The sequence below is a fragment of the Balaenoptera ricei genome, chromosome 12 (genome assembly GCF_028023285.1).
Source record: "Balaenoptera ricei isolate mBalRic1 chromosome 12, mBalRic1.hap2, whole genome shotgun sequence".
In the NCBI taxonomy this organism is placed as follows: domain Eukaryota; kingdom Metazoa; phylum Chordata; class Mammalia; order Artiodactyla; family Balaenopteridae; genus Balaenoptera; species Balaenoptera ricei.
The window spans coordinates 22,837,758-22,856,710 of record NC_082650.1 but is presented as its reverse complement, the minus strand read 5'-3'; the positions used below and the strand labels follow the sequence as shown (position 1 = coordinate 22,856,710).

Here is an 18,953-nt window from a genome sequence, read left to right as displayed (position 1 = left end):
TGCATTATAATGGACAAGGGTGGAAATAGGGGCACCGTTAGTATATTATTAATAATCAAAGTGAGGGCAGTGGTGGCTCAGACCAGAAATTGCAATCGAAGACATGGTGAGAAACTGGATACATTTTGAATGTAGAACTGACAGAATTTAAGATTCATTGGTAGAATATGAGAGAAATAGAGGGCTCAAAAATGACTTCAGAGGTTGGGGCTTGAACAACTACAAGACATTTACTGACGTGGAGGAACGAATTGAGTAGCGGGAAGATCTGAAATCGGTTTTGAACTTTGGATGTTTTGAGCTATCAGATGTACAAGTGAAATGCTGAGTTGAATGTATACATCCTGAAGTTCAGAAGAGAGGTCTGAGCAGAGAATATGAATTTGGGAGTTGACTGCACAGTATTTAAAGCCATTAGACTGGAAGAGATCATCAACGTATAGTGTTGAAAACAAGACAAGAAGTCTAAGAACTGAAGTCTGTGGCACTCCCCACCCTGGAGATGAGAAAAAATCGCTGTGAAGGTCTGAAAAGGAACACCCAGTGAGGCAAAACCAGAAGACCTTGATAACCAGGAAAGCAAGTGAAAAGTGGGTTGCAAGGAGGAGGGAGTACTCAACTTTCCATGTTAATGGGGACAAGTAAGATGACATCTAAGCTTTGGATTTAGCAAGAGAAGTAATCCTTAACCTTGACAAAAGCAGTTGCAGTGCATGCTAGGGGTAAAAACCTGACTAGGATGGGTTCAAGAGGAAGAATTGGAGACAGCTAATATAAAGCATTCTCTAACACACCATTATAAAGCAATTATACTCCAATAAAGATGTTAAAAAAAATAAAAAATAAAGTATTCTCTTTCAAGGTGGCTTTTTGGTATGCTAATGGAGAATGATTTATATCAGGTTTTCTATAATTTGGGCCAAGAATTTCTTTTTTTTCATGTGGACCATTTTTTTAAAGTCTTTATTGAATTTGTTACAATATTGCTTCTGTTTTATGTTTTGGTTTTTTGGCTGTGAGGCATGTGGGATCTTAGCTTCCCAACCAGGGATCAAACCTGCACCCCCTGCATTGGAAGGTGAAGTCTTAACCACTGGATCACCAGGAAGTCCCAGGAATTTATTTTTTTGTTACACCCTAATATGATTCTTCCATGCACCAGGTTTGAGAACCCCTGTTTTAACGTATGATTGGTGTTTGCTGGCCAGTCATTCTTCAGTGTAGCAAGTGCAAATGATTTAAAAACTAAATGAAAATTCTTATTTAACCACTGCTGACTTAGTGGCTAAAATCTGCAGTTGTCAGTGACTCTCATCAATCCAGTTACAAAACAGGAACATAGAGGCCAGGGACAAAAGTAAAAGTTCTTTTTGTAATTCCTATTTCCCAGAAAGGATGTCTAATCAGCCAAAAGAAGTTAAAAGATTTCAAAAATATTGACATCTTGAAATTCTTCTCTTCAAATATTAATATTTAGCATCCTTTATTTTAAAGAAAACAATGTAAAGGTGAATTAGTTTTGAGTTACAACTGCCAAAATCTGCTCAAAATACAAGCACCAGTTTCTAGGGGTGTCTTGGAAATAGTGTGGAATAAAAATCAAACTGTTGTGTTGACTTACCTGCTTTGGGGAAATTTTTTTTGATGTATTTATTAAAATGAACCCATTTCAGGTTAGAGTAATGTTTTTTAAACTTCACATACTAATGAAGGAACCCAAGGTGTTTTAAATGTCTCTACACTGTTCATACTATGAAATTAGGAATGAAGGAACCTTCTAAAGTCATTACAATACGACTTACCCAATTAAGTCTTTAGACAATATTAAATTATTTCAGACCAAAGAAAATCTGTCTCATTTTTAAAAGACTTCAAAAGAAGGTAACTTAAACTTTCCTAAGCAATTTATTCATTTACTTTAAAAATGACTCTCTTTATATTTAAAGTACCATTTAAAAGCCCATTTTCTGGTTCTGAAGAACCTAGGAGCAGGACAGGAATAAAGACTTAGATGTAGAGAATGGACTTGAGGACACGGGGAGGGGGAAGGGTAAGCTGGGACGAAGTGGGAGAGTGGCATGGACATATATACACTACCAAATGTAAAGTAGATAGCTAGGGCTTCCCTGGTGGCGCAGTGGTTGAGAATCTGCCTGCCAATGCAGGGGACATGTGTTCAAGCCCTGGTCTGGGAAGATCCCACATGCCGCGGAGCAACTGGCCCCATGAGCCACAACTACTGAGCCTGCGCGTCTGGAGCCTGTGCTCCGCAACAAGAGAGGCCGCGACAGTGAGAGGCCCGCGCACCGCGATGAAGAGTGGCCCCCACTTGCCGCAACTAGAGAAAGCCCTCGCATAGAAACCAAGACCCAACACAGCCAAAAATAAATATAAATAAATAAATAGGTAGATAGCTAGTGGGAGAAGCCGCATAGCACAGGGAGATCAGTTCAGTGCTTTGCGACCACCTAGAGGGGTGGGATATGGAGGGTGGGAGGGAGACGCAAGAGGGAGGGGATATGGGGATATATGTATACGTATATCTGATTCCCTTTGTTATACAGCAGAAACTAACACACCATTGTAAAGCAATTATACACCAATAAAGGTGTTAAAAAAATAATAATAAATAAAAATAATAATTTAAAAAAGCACACTTTCCCTTATTGTATATATTCCTGTCTAAATTGCAAATTGCAGTTTGCTAATTGTAGCTTACCAGAACAGCCCTAAATTGAATGGCTGGGTTGACTACTAGTGTGACATGGGGTAAGTCATTTTACTTTTGTAATGCCACTTCCTCATCTCTATAATGTTGGGATTATAGAATCCTAAGAGAAAAAGATGAAGAAAGTATTATGGACTTCAGACAATACAGGTGTCACATTTAGTGATGGAAGTTATTGCCTGGCTTTCACATTGGACTCCAAAGCTCATGCCGAATTTGTTCATCCCGTTACCTCTGGCACTTAGCATAGTGCCTGACTTGAGTAAATGATAAATAGCTGTTGACTTGCTGGGAGTCAGGGTAGCTCATACGGGAATAAACATTTGAACTGAACCTAAGAGAAGAGGAGACTTTTGGCAGAAGAGGAAACCGTATGAGACAGGGAGAATAGCACGAGAAAGACTGCAGGTGAGGCAGAATCGCAGCTGGATTGAGGGAAATGGTAGGAAATGAGACTGAAGCCATGTCCACAATGTAGAAGGCCTTGAATGCCAGGTTAATCTGTGTTTTCATTGAGCCAGTCTTTTAATGTCTCAGAGCCTTAGTGTGAGTAAAACATGACCTGCCTAAATTTCAAGGTTGTGGTAAGGACCAGGTAAGGGGAAGTGGAGCAAAATATAATTGTACCTGGAAGAAAATGAGAATCAACGTATGGAACTTTTAAAAAAATGGAATATATGAGAGGATTGTTTTATAAGAGAAGAAAAGTTAAATATACAAATTCAGTAATTTGAAGGGTTACTTTTTCTTTAGGTTTCTGTATATTGTACTACTTATCTATAGTAGTATGTACAGAATCTCACATTACAGAATACTCAACTAAGTATCTGGACTGTATGCAGTACTTGTAGTTATTGATGACTTAGTGGATCTTTACAAAAGGCAAATTGCAGTTGTTTTCAACATAATAAAGTCATGTGTTCTCTCCAACTTTAATGTGCATACAGATCACCTGGGGGGTCTTGATGTAGTGCAGATTGTGGTTCAGTAAGTCTGGGGTGGGCTAGAAGAGTCTACATTTCTAACAAGCTCCCAGGTGTTAGCAGTGCCACTGGTCCATGATTATAATAAAGGTCAAATGAAAATATAAACTGAAAATCAGTAGTCCATCCGAAATTCTAACAGATTCTACTCTTGTATTTTTAAAGCAAATTTTTGTCTTATTTTATAGCATGTAGCATAAATTTTAAGTCAGGATAGAAGAGGCAACTAGCAGGTTCTTCACTGATTTTCCATTTCTCTTTACAGCAATCCAGTGATGTATTATTTTCCCCTTTTTAGAACCGAGGTAACTGAGATTTAGAGCTGGTAAATAACATAAGTTAAAAGGTCAAGTTTGCGTAGCTGTCAGTCTGATGTTCATGTGTTTGCTGTAACCACTATAGCATCTTAGTTTTTTGTTTGTTTGTTTTCGTATATTTGTACAGATTAATTTTTCCCTCTTTAGTGAAAATCGTTTAGTATGTTGTTATTTTATGTTTAATTTTAAATTCAATTTAGCCTATTTCTGTCCTATGCATAAAAGTTGCAAGTTTTGCTGAAAGGACACTCCTGTAGTTCCATTGTAGACCTTTTCTGAAGCACAAAACCACAAAAGAGAACTGGTAATGTGTCTTGAGGAAGATAGCTTTTCATGAAGTCTGTCAAGCCCTAGGCAGTTGGTAGAATCCCGTGATAAGGTGGGGAGATTGCCAGAATATTTCAGAGCTGTACCGTGCAAAAATAGGTTTTATCACAGAAGTATGATGTAGGTCATCATAATGTATATTTTTATTTGACTTATTTACTGCAGTCTAACATTGACATAAAAATATTTCTTTTAGAATGTGAAACACAGAAAGTATGCAAGGTGGAAGGCAACATATATTCACAATTGTTTAAAGAATGGAGAGACTCCTCAAGCAGGGCCTGTTGGGATTGAAGAAGATAATGGTATGTATTTATCTAAGTAAAATGATTTAGTAGAATCATAATTGCTCAATATATTATTATTCAGAGTTTTTAGAAGGAGTGATACAGTTTTGTTTCCTTCATCAGGTCCAAAATCAGGTGTAAAATTATAAACTTAGGGACAAGTGAAAAATTAAGGCCAAACTGTTCTAATATCTGTCTGTGTCAACTGCTCTAATATCTGTCTCCTGCCTCTAATCAGATTTCTTTCCTACGTGGGACAGGCAATCCTTTTTTAATCTATAAAATGTTTCCAAAGAACACTGAATTTATTTTGTATATACCTGAGGTGGGTTTTTTGGGGGGAGGGGGGCAGGTAATACTTTCACATGGTTAAAAATTTATACAGTATATAAGAAATATGAAGTGAATGTCTCCTTTCCACCACACCCTTTATCTTCCCAGATTCTACTGAAACCCAAATAAATAAATAATGTTTTTAGTTTTTTGTGTATTTTTAGAGGTTATTTTTTGTAAATTACTAGTAAATAGGAATATATACCCTCACTTTTTTCACACAATTGGTAATACACACACTGTTCTACATCTGGTTGGTTGGTTTATTTATTCATTCATTTGGAGGACTATTTAGAATTTTATAATGCCACTCAGTAAAAAAGCAACACTACAGTTCTACGTATAAATACTATGTGTAAACTATTTTTGCAGCTCTTCTCCTAGAGAAGCAAGCTTTTATGCATCATTTCAAGTGAATTTTTTGCTATCTATTCCTGAAGGACACTTCATGATATATCCTTGTTTAATCTTGAGGTAGCCTTTTTCACATAGAATGCTTCTTACAGTCATATAATAAATGCCTTGCATTCATATAATGCCTTAAAGCTTACAGATCATTTTCATGTATATCATACCCTCAAAAATCTCCAAGAGACAGTTGATGTTATTTCTGTTTTACAGAAGAGGAAATTGAGGTTCTGGGTTTTGGCCTGCCTAATGTCATAGAACCACAGAGAAGGAGAACCAGAAGTTGAATTATTACTCAAAGTCCTTTGTTCTTTTTACTAACACTATAGCATGAATACTGTAATATTAAGTTGTTACTAAGTGTTTAAAGTTAACTATTCTAAGACATGGTTAAGTTTTGGAGTTATTTACATCATGGCGGTGAAATTGGATTTTTTCAAGCGTATTGCTACAACCTTATTTCTCACTTTTTCATTTAATATTTTGGAATGTTTTACATACTTCCTTTGCTGCTTTAATACTGACCACAGTCAGGCATGTTTTATGTCAGTCCTACTGTTTACAAAACCATTAGTCACTTCCAGTTGTCCAAAAGGAAAGATCCAGGATCCTTAGCCTACCAAGCAAGACTCACCACGATCTGGCACTGACCAGTTTTATTTCCTACTCCTATCTCCTGTTGTCTTAGTCTGCTAAGGCTGCCATAGCAAAATACCATAGACGGGGTGGCTTAAACAAAAGGCATTTATTTTCTCACAATTCTGGAGGCTGGAAAATTCAAGATCAAGGTCCAGCAGAGTTTGGTTTCTGGTGAAGATCTACTTCCTGGCTTTCAGAGGACCACCTTCTCTCTGTTCTCATATGGTGGAGTGTCAAGGAGAGGGGGCAAAGGAGGGGGAGAAGCGCAGATCATTCCTGTTGGATTAGGGCTTCTCCCTTATGACCTCATTTAACCTGTAGTTACCTCTAAAAACCCTGTCTCCAAATACTGTCACATTGGGGGTTACGGCTTCATCATACGATTTTTGGGGGGACAGTTCAGTCCATAACACCTATATAAACCCTTTATTACGTCCATAGAAGTTAACAGCAAGAAAGTACCTTTGTCTCTTTCTTTAATTAAAACCATTTCTCCCTCCTAAAATGTTCATCTTTCTTTACCTGTCTTAATCCTGCCTATCTGTAAAAGTCTTCCTTCATGTGAATTTCTGCAGAGCTATTTTATGTATGTATTTATAGTTTCTTATAAAATATATATTGTTTAATAAAGTGAGTATTTTCATAATTTATGATAATATTTATAATTTATAGAGCACATGCTAGGTGTTAGGCACTGTGATAAACGTTTTACATATATTATCTAATTTAGTCCCCATATAATTCTGTCGGTAGCTGGGCATCCCTATCCAAGCTCTAATGACTAGTTAATGGAACCTAGGATTTGAACCCAGAAAGATTTGAATCTTTCTAATTCTAACGTCTATGCTCTTATTCTACATTTAAGTGGATGCATTTTTTCCTCAACCAGATAGCAAGACTTAATACATATATATTTTCCCCATTGAGCCTTCCAGGAAAATGTCCCAATCAACCAATCAACTTAACTTAATCTAGTCTTCCCTTGAGAACATAGTACCAACATTATGAGAAACACTTCTGTGCTTTAGCCATGGTATAGATCCCCAAATTTGTAATGACCTCCCATTTCCTAGGACATACCCTTGTGCTTGCATTTTTAAAATCTTATACATTTCTTTCATTCATTTTTTAAGAAACTTTTTTTTTCTCTTTTAAAGTCATTTTGTCAGCATTACCTGGGTACTAGGGGTGGATAAGACATGGTCCTATTCTGTAAGAGCTTACATTCTCATGGGGAGCTATAGGTTAATAAGTAGTTATAGTACATGTTGGTAAGAAGTGGTGCCTGAGCTGAGTCTTAAAAGATAAATTGAACTAATTAAGTCAGGTAAAGAAAAAAGGGAAGGATGCTACAACTGAAAAGAAGAGCATCTTCAAAGGCAGGGAGGCAGATTGAGAACTGGCCAACTGTAAGAACTGAAAGAAAGAAAAAAAAAGAAGAAAAATGTTTTTGAGAGTGAATTGGAGAAAGATAATTCTGCAGGTTGTAAGGTGAATCCAGGAGCAGCAATCCAAATAATAAATAATGAAAATCTGGGTAAGATATTGGCCAGGGAGGAATAAAGAGAAGGAAGTATAATCAATAGGATCAAGGAACAGTTTAATATGAGAGAAGAGGGAGAAAACAGAAAATGATTCCTGTTTTGGGCTTTTGTGCTCAGAGGCATGGTGATTCCATTCAAAGAAATGGCTAATACAAGATGAGCAGATTGGTGGGAAAAGTCAAGGGAAGGCATTGAGATGCTAATGTGATTACTACTTGAAGAAGTTCAATCGCGATTAGATATTCTACCCAAGATTTCAGAAGAAAGGTCAAGGCTGAAAGTAGAATTTTGGAGTTGTCAGTTTGAAAGGAAGAAGTGAAGCCAAAGTAAAATGCTGGATCACCCAGGGGGAATGGGTTGCTTAAGAATTAAAACCAAAGATGGAACCAACCGTTTTTCACCTTTAGTAATCATATTAAATTGCAGTCTGAAGCAGAGGCACTTCTGTTATCTTATTACATGTAAGGTACATACACATATGTGTAGTAAATGTAAAAATGCATGTAATATTCATAATTACTCTCAAACATTTGATTTGAAAGATACTTTACTGCTTATATATGCTTATGTATGAAAATATACCATGAAAAAAATCTTTGTTTTAAACATATCATTTTACTTTTCAGTAGTATTTCAGAGGTATCATTCTAGATACACTGAAATACCTAATAAATGATCAATTTTGTTTTTCAGGCACTCTTTCAGCATCAGTGACTTTCTCTAATCTTAAACTTTTTAACCTTTTTCTCTTGAAAGTGTTACATTTTGATTATTATCTTGATCTCTTTCGTTCTGAAATGGTTGTTTTAAGCCCTCTATAATACTATAGATTATTAAATCTATGTAATTTTTATTTTGCTTTCCCAAAATTGGCTTAAATTGAGCTTGTAATTTTTATCCATTATTTTCATTCAGTTTTTATAGAGCTTCTGGATAGTAGAAAATTGTTAGCTATGGAATACTAATAATCCTCTTAGATATAAAGGAGAATATTTTCATTGTATACTTTTCAACCTGTTAATTTAAAAAATACCCTGGTGTCATAATTAGGTGTTAATGTCATAACATCTAACAGTGTCTGCTCAGAAATGGCTTACGGCTCTAAAAGAGGATGTTATTAAATCTGAATATGTATGCGAAAACTCTTCTTTAAAACTGATTTTTCTTTTTCTCAATGTAGCATTATATTCTCTTGTGTTTTTAAATTTCATAAGATATTCTAGGTGTAAAAGGTATTATGTTTAATAAAAGTCTAATTTTCTGTCATTCTAGAATTGAATTCTAGTAAAGCTAGTAAAAAATAATAGATACTATACCTTAGTTAATTTAGAGTAAGAAAAAAAAGCATACTTAATTTTTGAAAACAGTACTATGTCACCCTTATGTCAGAAAATACTTAAGGAAGCCATATGATGGGTACAAAAAAGTGTTCTAGAAAAAATTTAGGCTCAACTGAAGGGATATCTGTTAACATTCAAACTCTAAGTTTCCATATCCACTTGGTTTCAGTATCTGCAAAATGGTATTGTTTTTAAGTGGTCAATATTAAACCTATACCCCAGCAATAAAAACTAATGAAGATGGTAATTGTTTCTTTCAAATTTCTAGTGATTTAAAGTTTCCTTCTTTTGGAAAAGCTTAAGGTATAGTTAACTTCAACATTTTTTAGTCTCAGTAAATATTTATTAAGATTGTTGGTTAGATAATATGGGAGATATAAAATAAGTCAATACATGGTTAATCTAAAACTTAAAGTGTCATAATCTAGTTTTAATGTCATAACTTTTAACAGTATCTCCTTGGAAATGGCTTACGGTTCTACAAGAAGGTATCATTTTACATATATAAATTTTTTTGAAGTATTTGAAAATAAATTGGAGATACGCTCTTTTACTCCAAAAGTACTTCATTCAGATTTGATTAGTTGATTCAGTAATGCCCTCTGTAGCTTTTTTTTTCCTCCTCCAAGATCCAGCCTGGGGTCATACACTGCATCTAGTTGTCATGTCCCTTTAGTTCCTTATTAATCTGAAATGGTTCCTCAGCCTTTCTAGGTGTTTCTTCCCTTGACGTTTTTGAAGGATACAGGCTAGTTGTAGACTGTCTGTCTCTCAGTTTGGGTTTGACTGATTTTGCCTCATAATTCGATTAAGGTTGTGCATTTTTAGCAGAAATACACCACAATGATATAGATTTCTCTCTACCCCATATTGGAAGTATGATTCTGTTGAAATATTGGTGATATTAACTGATCACTCAGACAATGTGGTATCATCTAGATCATTCCACTTTAAATTTATTTTTTCCTTTGTTATTAATAAGTAGTTTGTGGAAGTTACTTTGAAACCATGTAAGTATTCTGTTTTTTATGACACTTTATCCACTATGTTTAGCATCTCCTGATGATTTTCTAATACCATCCTTCCTTATATATTAATTAATTGGCATTATACTATAAGGAAGAGCTTTTCCTGTCTCCTCCATTTGTATATTTATTCATTTAATTATGTTAGTATGTGATCATGAATTTATATGCAGTGATTATAACCCAGTACTATCCATTCTTATTATAATGGTCAAATTGTGCCAGAATCACACGGCGGTAGTTTTCCAAACTGGCTTATGTGTCTTTTTTTATATATTCCTATCCTTCTTGGAGATTTGTACTTCCTTCCTTGCTTTCTAACACTTCAGAATGCTCCAAGTACATCTAGTTCTTTCTTTGCCCCAGCCCCTGGAATGAGCCTTTTCTTTAAAGAGCTCTGAGTCCTTTTTTAGTGAAGAATGATATTTAGAAGCCAAGTCCTGGGCACTAGCTGTACTCACTGTTACTGGTATATCATTGCTTCTGGTCCCTCTCAGAAGACAGAACAAAAAAGTATTCATTGATTCTTCAGCACTACAAATCCTTATCTTTAACTTACTCACTCATTTGTTCATGTCTGGAAAACATGATAGAGTCAGAATCGTTAATTCATACCACTGTAAAAAGCAAACATACAAATTAGTTGCCTGTTTGCTTAGTTATTATTTTTTAATGTAAAACCTCATGCATCTTAAATGTGTAATGCAATGACTTGGCACACAGCTCTCTAGAACATTTCCATTACCCCTAGAAATTACCTTGTACTCCTTCCCAGTCCATTCCCACCTTGAGAAGCAAATGCTTTTGTTGTTTGTTTAACCAAAAACTAGTTTTGCCTGTTCTAGAGCTTTGTATAAATGGAGTCATAATGTCAAATGGGCCCAGCATTTTTCTCTAAGCATTATATCTGTGAGACACACCCATGTGTTATGTATCAGTAGTACATTCTTTCTTACTGCTGAGTAGTACTTCATTGTATGGATACCACAATTTGTTTATCACTTCATCTGCTAGTGGACATTATTGTTGTTTACAATTTGAGGTTATGATGAATCAAGCTTCTTGACATTGAAATACATATATTTTTCAGACATATTTCACATGCTATATGTGAACACATGGCATATTGTCGATTCCTCTGGGTCAATAGCTACAGCAGAATTGCTGTTTAATTTTTAAGAAACTCACAAACCATTTTCTGAAGTTAGTGTACCACTTATACTCTCATCAGCAGTGTATTAGTTTCTGTTGCTCTGTATCCTTGCTTACACTTGGTATTGTCAGTAGTATGTTTAAATATAGCCATTCTGACCCATGTGTAAGGGTTCTACATTGTGATTTAAGTTGCATTTTCCCAATGACTGTGATACTGAGCTCTGCGTGTATTGGCTTTTTATATATCTTTATTTATGAAGTATCTGTTTAAATCTTCTACCCATTTTTTGTGGTAAAATAGACATATACTATAAAATTTACAATTTTAACCATTTAAATGTACAGTTGACTGTCATTAAGTACACTCAGACTGTTTAGCCAGTAACCACCGTCCATCTCCAGAATGATCTTCATCTTCTCAAACTGAAATTCTGTGTCCATTAAACAATAACTCCCCTTTACTCCCACCACCCCCAGCCCCTGGTAACCAACTTTCTCTTTTCTGCCTCCGTGAATTGACTACTCTAGGTAACTTATCTCAGTGGAATCATACAGTATCTGTCCTTTTGTGACTGGCTTATTTCTTTTAGCATAATGTCCTGCAGGTTCATCCATGTTGTAGGATGTGCTGGAATTTCATTTCAAAGCCTGAATAATATTCTATTGTATGTGTATACCACATTTTGGTTATCAGTCATCCATTGATGGGTGTTTCGGTTGTTTCTATCTTTTGGCTATTGAAACCAGCTTTGATCCCTGGTTGGGGAACTAAGATCCTGCAAGCCTCGCAGTGTAGCCAAAAAAATAAATAAATAAGCCTCTCTTTTTTTCTAATATAAACATTTAAAACTATCAGTTTTCTTCTAGGCACTGATTTAATGTCATCCCACAAATTGTGATGTCATTTAATTCAAAATAGCTTCTATTTTCTTTGTGTTTTCTTTTTTGGGGAATGGATTATTTAGAAGTATACTGTTTAATTTTAAAATATTTGGGCTTTTCTAGCTATCTAAATTTAATTCTGTTTTGGTCAGAGAACATTTTTTTGTAAGATTTCAGTATTTCAAAGTTCATTAAGGTTTGTTTCATGGCCCAAAATATTATCTGTCTTTGCGAATGTTGCATGTGCATTTGAAAAGAATGTATTCTGCATTTATTAGATGTGCTGTTCTGTGAATATGAATTATATAAGGGTATATTTTAATTAATATTTTAATTGATATTTTATTCTCCAACTATGGGGATTTTACTAGTCCTGTCAGCTTTTTTTCACTAGAAACTTTATTTTATTAGGCACATACACCTTTACAATTGCTTTTTTTTAATATATGTATATTTATTTATTTTTGGCTGTGTTAGGTCTTCGTTGCTGCACGTGGGCTTTCTCTAATTGTGGCAGGTGGGGGCTACTTTTCATTGCGGTGCTCATTGCGGTGCACTGGCTTCTTATTGTGGTGGCTTCTCCTGTTGCAGAGCATGGGCTCTAGGTGCATGGGCTTCAGTAGGTGTGGCATGCAGGCTCAGTAGTTGTGGCTCGCGGGCTCTAGAGCGCAGGCTCAGTAGCTGTGGCGCACGGGCTTAGTTGCTCCGCGGCATGTGGGATCTTCCCGGACCAGGGCTCGAACCCGTGTCCCCTGCATTGGCAGGTGGATTCTTAACCACTGCACCACCAGGGAAGCCCTACAATTGCTTTTTTTTTAAATCGACCTAACCTTTTTATCATTATGAAACATCCAATTATATCTCTGCTAATATTCCTTGACATGAATTCTGTTTTGTCTGTTACTGAAATTAGCCACTTTCAGCTTTTGCCTCTTGATATTTACATGGTATCTATTTTCATCCTTTCAGTTTAAACATATCTGAGTCTTAAAGCACATAAGTGTGTCTTTTATTTTTCAATCTTTCAAAATCAGCCTTCAAAATAGTGTTTAGCCATTTACATTTCATGTAATTATTACTATATTTAAGCCTACTGTTTTTGCCATTTATTTTCTGTTAGTCCCATCTGCTTCTATTCCCTCTTACAGTTTTCTTTTCTCTGGTGAATTTTTCTTCTTTCATTCATTATGACTACATTTTTCTCTGCGGCCTTGAATGTATTTATAGTACCTGCTTTAAAGTTATTTTCTGCTAATTTCAGTATCTGGGTCATGCTGGGGTCTTTTTCTGTAGATTCTCTTTTTCTACTGACTCTGGTCACATTTTCCTCCCCCCCACCCCCATATTTCTAATAATTTTTATTATTGATAACATCTTGTAGCTTTGCATTCAGTTATCTTCCTCTGCAAAGTCTTGATTCTTGTTCTAGCAGACGGTTAACTTGCCTGAACTCAAACACTGCCCCTCTTTTCTTTCAGCTTTAAGGCTGTTGCTTTCTTCAGGCCCCTTAGAATCTTCCCTGAGTGTGCATGCATAGTTCAGGGCCATATAGATATTTAGTTGAAGTTCGTACACACATTTCAAGGCTCACTTCTCTGCAACTCTTTCTTTTGCATAGACTTTTGGGTGCCCTCAGGTGAAAGACCACATGAAAGCAGACTTTACCTGGTGAGATTTCCTTCCTCAAGGGCCATCTTCACTTTAATTTCTACCAGCTTTTGATCACTTGCCAGTATCTTTAAAAAGTGTTGGGGGGTTTTTTGTTTGTTTGTTTGTTTTTTCCTTCCCAGATGTATTAGTGTTAGAGTTCTCTAATATGGGAGAAAATGATATGTATATAAAGTATACATACATCTACAACTTTACTTAGTAAAATTCCCAAAAGTGGCTCTCTTATTACTCCTTTCTACATAGACAGCTCAGTGTGAAATTTTATTCCTTTGTTTTTGTTGATTAATTTGTTGAACAACACACAGGTAATCGTTTAATAACTAGTAAACAATAAATATTGAGTAAAAGGCAGCTGTCAGAAAGTAGAGTTCTTATGGAGAGCATAAATGTGACATGTTTTGCCAAAAATGTCCTCCATTTTTCATAAATTTAAAGAATGGGTTTAAAGAAAATTTATTTTTAAGAAAATTTTTTTCCCAGGTATTTTTTATTGTAATAGCATTCAAGGTGGTATTTGGAATACCGGTTCTGAGACTTCTGTGCACATGTTACTAGTGTTCCTCTGCTCCTTTTCTTGAAGACTGCTCTTGTCCCTCTTGCCTCAAATCCATCTATCTTGTAGCTTGTTATTGAGCTGCTGCATTCCAAGGGACCCGACCTTGGTTAACCTTTGTACTGGAGACAGAGACACTATGATTTCCAAATGCAATCCTTGAGGTCAGACACATACATTCATTTTAGAGACCAATCAGACTTTTCCCCCAAATTAAAAAAGACAGTATTAGAAACAAGGTGATGATTTGTATGTGTGTGTGTTTTATTATATATTAGCCTCTTAAACAGAAAACAAAAAGTGGAGCTACAAACCAAAGTTACAATAATACTAGCTTTTCTCATCGCCCGTCTATCTACTGTTACCAGAGGTCTTTATTTCTTCATAAGGCTTTGAGTTACTGTGCAGGGTCCTTGACTCCAACCTGAACTCCCTGTGGCAGGCGGGTCTGGTGGTTAAGAACTCTCTCAACTCTTGATTAACTGGGAATGTCTTGATTTCTCCCTCATTTTCGAAGGAAAGTTTTGCTAGATATAGGATTCTTGGTTGATGGTTTCTTTCCTTCAACACTTCAAGTACATTGAGCCATGCCATCTGGCCTCCGAGGCTCCTGATGAGAAATCTGCTCATGACCTACCTTCCTGGGAAATCTCTCAGCTTCATAGACTTTCATAATGTACCTTATCGTGTCTTATGCAACAGAACATTTTGTGTAGTATCGTGAAGTCAGTTAAGTTGTAACATTATTTTGAGACCAGAATTTAAGGAAAAGGAATTGAATATTTCAAGTGTAGACATTATGAGCTCTTTAAAATTATTACCCATTTTCAGACTAGAAATAAAAAGGCCACTGAAGTATCCTACAGATTTTAATTTATAACAAAGTGAATACCAATATCTAATAACACACGTAAAGAAAAATGTCTTTGGGATCCTTTTTCCTAAGTGTAAAGGGACCTTGAACTCAAAAAGTGAGAAAACCACTGTGGTTTATCCCCAGCTGTGATGCGTTCATTTCTTGCTCTGACCTCACAGCGCACCACTGTGATGTACTTCACAAAGCCCTATAAAAGAGAAAGCTGGGCCCAGGTTTTTGGTCCTTAGAGCCCAGGAAGCTGCTTTTGGTGACCTGACGGCCTTGGACCTACAGTTAGCTTGTTTTTTCCTTGTTTCTGCCATTTTGTTGATTTTTGTTTCTCATTTCTCTACTCTTTTTTATTTGCCTCATTGTTCTTTCTACAGTTAGCATAGTCAGTATTGTTGGTATAGTTAGCACAGTTGGTATAGTTAATAGTTTATTAGCATAGTTAGTGTAGTTAGTACTCGTTAGCGCTGTTGGCATAGTGAGTATTGTTGGTATAGTTAATACTTGATTAGCATAGTTAGTGTAGTTAGTACTAGTTAGCGCTGTTGGTACAGTTAGCATAGTTAGCGTTGTTAGTAGAGATAGCATACTTAGCACTGTTAGTACAGTTAGCATTGTTAGTTAGCATAGTTAGCGTTGCTAGGTAGTGCTGTCAGTCAGTGTAATTAGCAGATCACCATGATGCAGGGCCTCACAGCCAACTCTGCTGACAAGGAGGTTCATATTGATGACTTCGAGATCCTCCGCACCATTGGTGAAGGCACCTTCGGTAAAGTGAAGTTGGCCCGGCACATTCTGACCGGGACACAGGTGGCTGTGAAGGTCATAAAGAAAAGGCGTCAGAGCTTCTCAAGTGCCCAGGCACTTTTCCGGGAAGCGTGCAGTATGAAGGCTCTGAATCACCCCAATATTGTAAAACTGCTGGGGGTGATTGACACAGAGGAGACAATTTTCCTGATGATGGAGTACCTCAGTGGGGGGGAAATGTCCCGCTATTTGAAGACCCATGGCCGTATGACAGAGGCGCAGGCCCGAGGCCCGTTCCAGCAGCTGGTCTCCGCCCTGCAACACTGCCACCAGAGGGGCATCGTGCACCGGGACCTGAAGCCAATGAACCTCCTTTTTGATTCCAACATGAATATCAAACTTACAGACTTTGGCCTCAGCAACAAGTGTGATGGCACTGGCCTACTGGACACGATCTGCGGCACAGCCCCTTATGCTGCCCCTGAACTCTTCCTGGGGCAGAGCTACAGCGGCCCTGCGGTGGACGTGTGGAGCTTGGGAGTAGTGCTCTACACCATGGTAACTGGGTCCCGGCCCTTTCTGGGAAAAGACTTACAGCAGCTGCGGAAGCAAATCCTACAAGGACAATACCCCATCCCACCTTATCTGTCTTTGGAGATAAGGGATCTATTACAAAAAATGATTGCCCTCAGCCCCAGTGACAGAGGCACCTTACCTGACCTCATGAGGCATGCTTGGTTAAACATGGGCCAGAAGGAGCCACTCCAGCCACCCTGTGAAGAGGACCTGGAGGTGACAATGGTGAGGACTCCGGGCTTGACTTGCGACCAGAGCCAGGACACTGGAACAGGCAGTGTGAGCTCCATGAAACCCAACGTGGGGGTCTCCATCATAACTCTGAAGCCCTTGTCTTTCGGGGACCTCAGTGGCAGTGAACCTGAGCCTCCTCCAGGCCCTGTGGTGTCCTCCCTGCAAACCAGGTGGCCCTACCAGAGACAAAATGTGCAGCTGCAGGAAGACCAGCAGGCAGGGCAGAAGACCGGTGAGTCTTCCTGTCCCCCATCCAGCCTGGAGTCGAGGACTGCCACCCCCAGCCCAGCCCCCCAGTGTGGCACTGGGACATCCACCTCCAGCAGCAGCGGGATTGGAGCCCCAGAGGGAACCAGCTGCTCCCTGTGTGCGTCCAGCACTGGAAGGTCCTCCCACACTGGGCAGCCTGAGAGTGTGTCCTCATCCAGTCTCTCTGGCCACAGCCAGAAAAAGCAAGGGGTGGCTGGGAGAATCTGGAACTTTATTTTGAAACATCTGTGTTGCAAGCTGCCCAGCATGAGGCGTCATAATAAAGTGAGCCCATGTGAACCCCATGCATGACCGAGGCAGGAAGGTCAGGCCGCCGCGCTCCCTGGGGCCCGGTGCAGGGGAAGAGGAGTGTGTTCTCTGCACGGCCTTCAGAAGCATCGTATCCAAGACCCTGGCCAGCTCAGAGGATGGTCCGGAGCAGCCCGGGCGACCAAAAGCGAGGCCACCGTGGCTGCAGATCTGCCCCTCAACCCCCACCTGGGTGAAAACTTCAGAGACTGGACTGTCACTCCTGGGGCACGTCTCCCCTCCCCCACTCTTCTGTCTTCCGTGTTGGTGGGGGAGGGGGATAGTTCTTGTTCCAAGAACTCCTTGGTTCTTCCAATTCTGGTTAATAAACTTGATGCTCCAGAAAAAAAAATATATAATATATGCAAAGATTTTACAGAGTTGGAAAGTATTAATTTAAAGAAATGTTGATCATACTGCCAGGCACAACTAAGTGTTTTAAGAAAAGGAAAAAAATTAGAACAATTATTTTAAGAGAAGCTGCTTATCAATTGCATTAAATAGAATTACATTCAAATGTCTGTCATGTCTGTATAGCAAAATAAGAATATTTGGCATTTCTATTTCAAAATACAGATCTTCCTCGACTTACCAATGGGGTTATATCCTGATAACCCATTATAAATTGGAAACATAATTTGAAAATGCATTTAATACACCTACCCTACTGAACATCATAGCTTAGCCCAGCCTACCTTAAAAGTGCTCAGAACACTTACAGTAGCCCACAGTTGGGCAAAGTCATCTCACACAAAGCCTATTTTATAATAAAGTGTTGAATATCTCATGTAATTTACTGAATAGTGTACTGAAAGTGAAAAACAAAATGGTTGTAAGTGTGTCGGTTTTTTACCCTTGTGATTGCGTGGCTGACTGGGAGCTGTGGCCGCAGCTGCCCAGCATCACAGAGAGTACTACACTGCATATCGCTAGCCTGGGAAAAGATCGAAATTCAAAGTATGGTTTCTACTGAATTCCTATCACTTTTGCACCGTCGTAAAAAAAACCCGTGACTCAGGGACTGTCTGGACCTCATTTAACATTGCATGTGTATTATATAATAGATGTTGAGGAAAATGAAGATGCTGGAGCAGCCTGTCCGCCCACTCAGCCACCTCAGCCGTCATCTTCAACGTATGACCCAAGCAACATGCCATCAAGCAGCTATACTGGAATACAGATTCCTCCCGGTGCCCACGCTCCAGCTAATACCCCAGCAGAAGTGCCTCATAGCACAGGTAGGAAATTGAAGTTTCATGAGTTTGACCTCTCCTTTCATAAATAACAACTGCAGTTCTTCTCATATATGTGCCTCATAATGATGGTCCTAAAGCATGATAAGATCTTTAAGTTCCATTTGAACCCACCAAAAAATTAAATCCTTTTCGTTGAAGTTTTAATATTAGTTGTATTTTATTTTTTTAAGAAATGACAAAATATTTATGTGTAATTGATTACTATTGACCTTATGTTTTATTAATAAGTAAAGTTCCTGTGCTTTTCGTGTGTGTGGCTGTTTTCTTTTTCTTCCCCTCCCTTTCTTTCCCCTTCACTGTTGAAGAATAGCACTGAGGTGAGTGGGGCTTATTACAGGATGTGTCTGTCAGGTTCCCACTGTGATCGCAAGATTCATTTTTCTTGACTTATTCCCTTAGGACCCTGCCTCCGCCCTCAACATGGGTATTATTGATGAAGGAGCAAGCTTTGAGGCACAGAATCTCAATAGCAGTGGATTCACAGACAAGTGAAAGGAGGGGGTTTGGGGTTTGTTTGTTTGTTTT

The 18,953-nt window shown here is 38.0% G+C and overlaps 1 protein-coding gene across 2 annotated transcripts in view; it reads left to right on the top strand.

The window, feature by feature from the left end:
* The window catches only part of VTA1 (vesicle trafficking 1), a 72,889-nt gene that overhangs the window by 34,451 nt on the left and 19,485 nt on the right, over positions 1–18,953 (top strand). For both annotated transcript variants that reach the window (XM_059941088.1, XM_059941089.1), the window contains exons 5-6: positions 4,552–4,660; positions 18,237–18,410. In XM_059941088.1, coding sequence (XP_059797071.1) covers positions 4,552–4,660; positions 18,237–18,410 — 283 coding nt within the window. The remainder of the gene's footprint in view (positions 1–4,551; positions 4,661–18,236; positions 18,411–18,953) is intronic.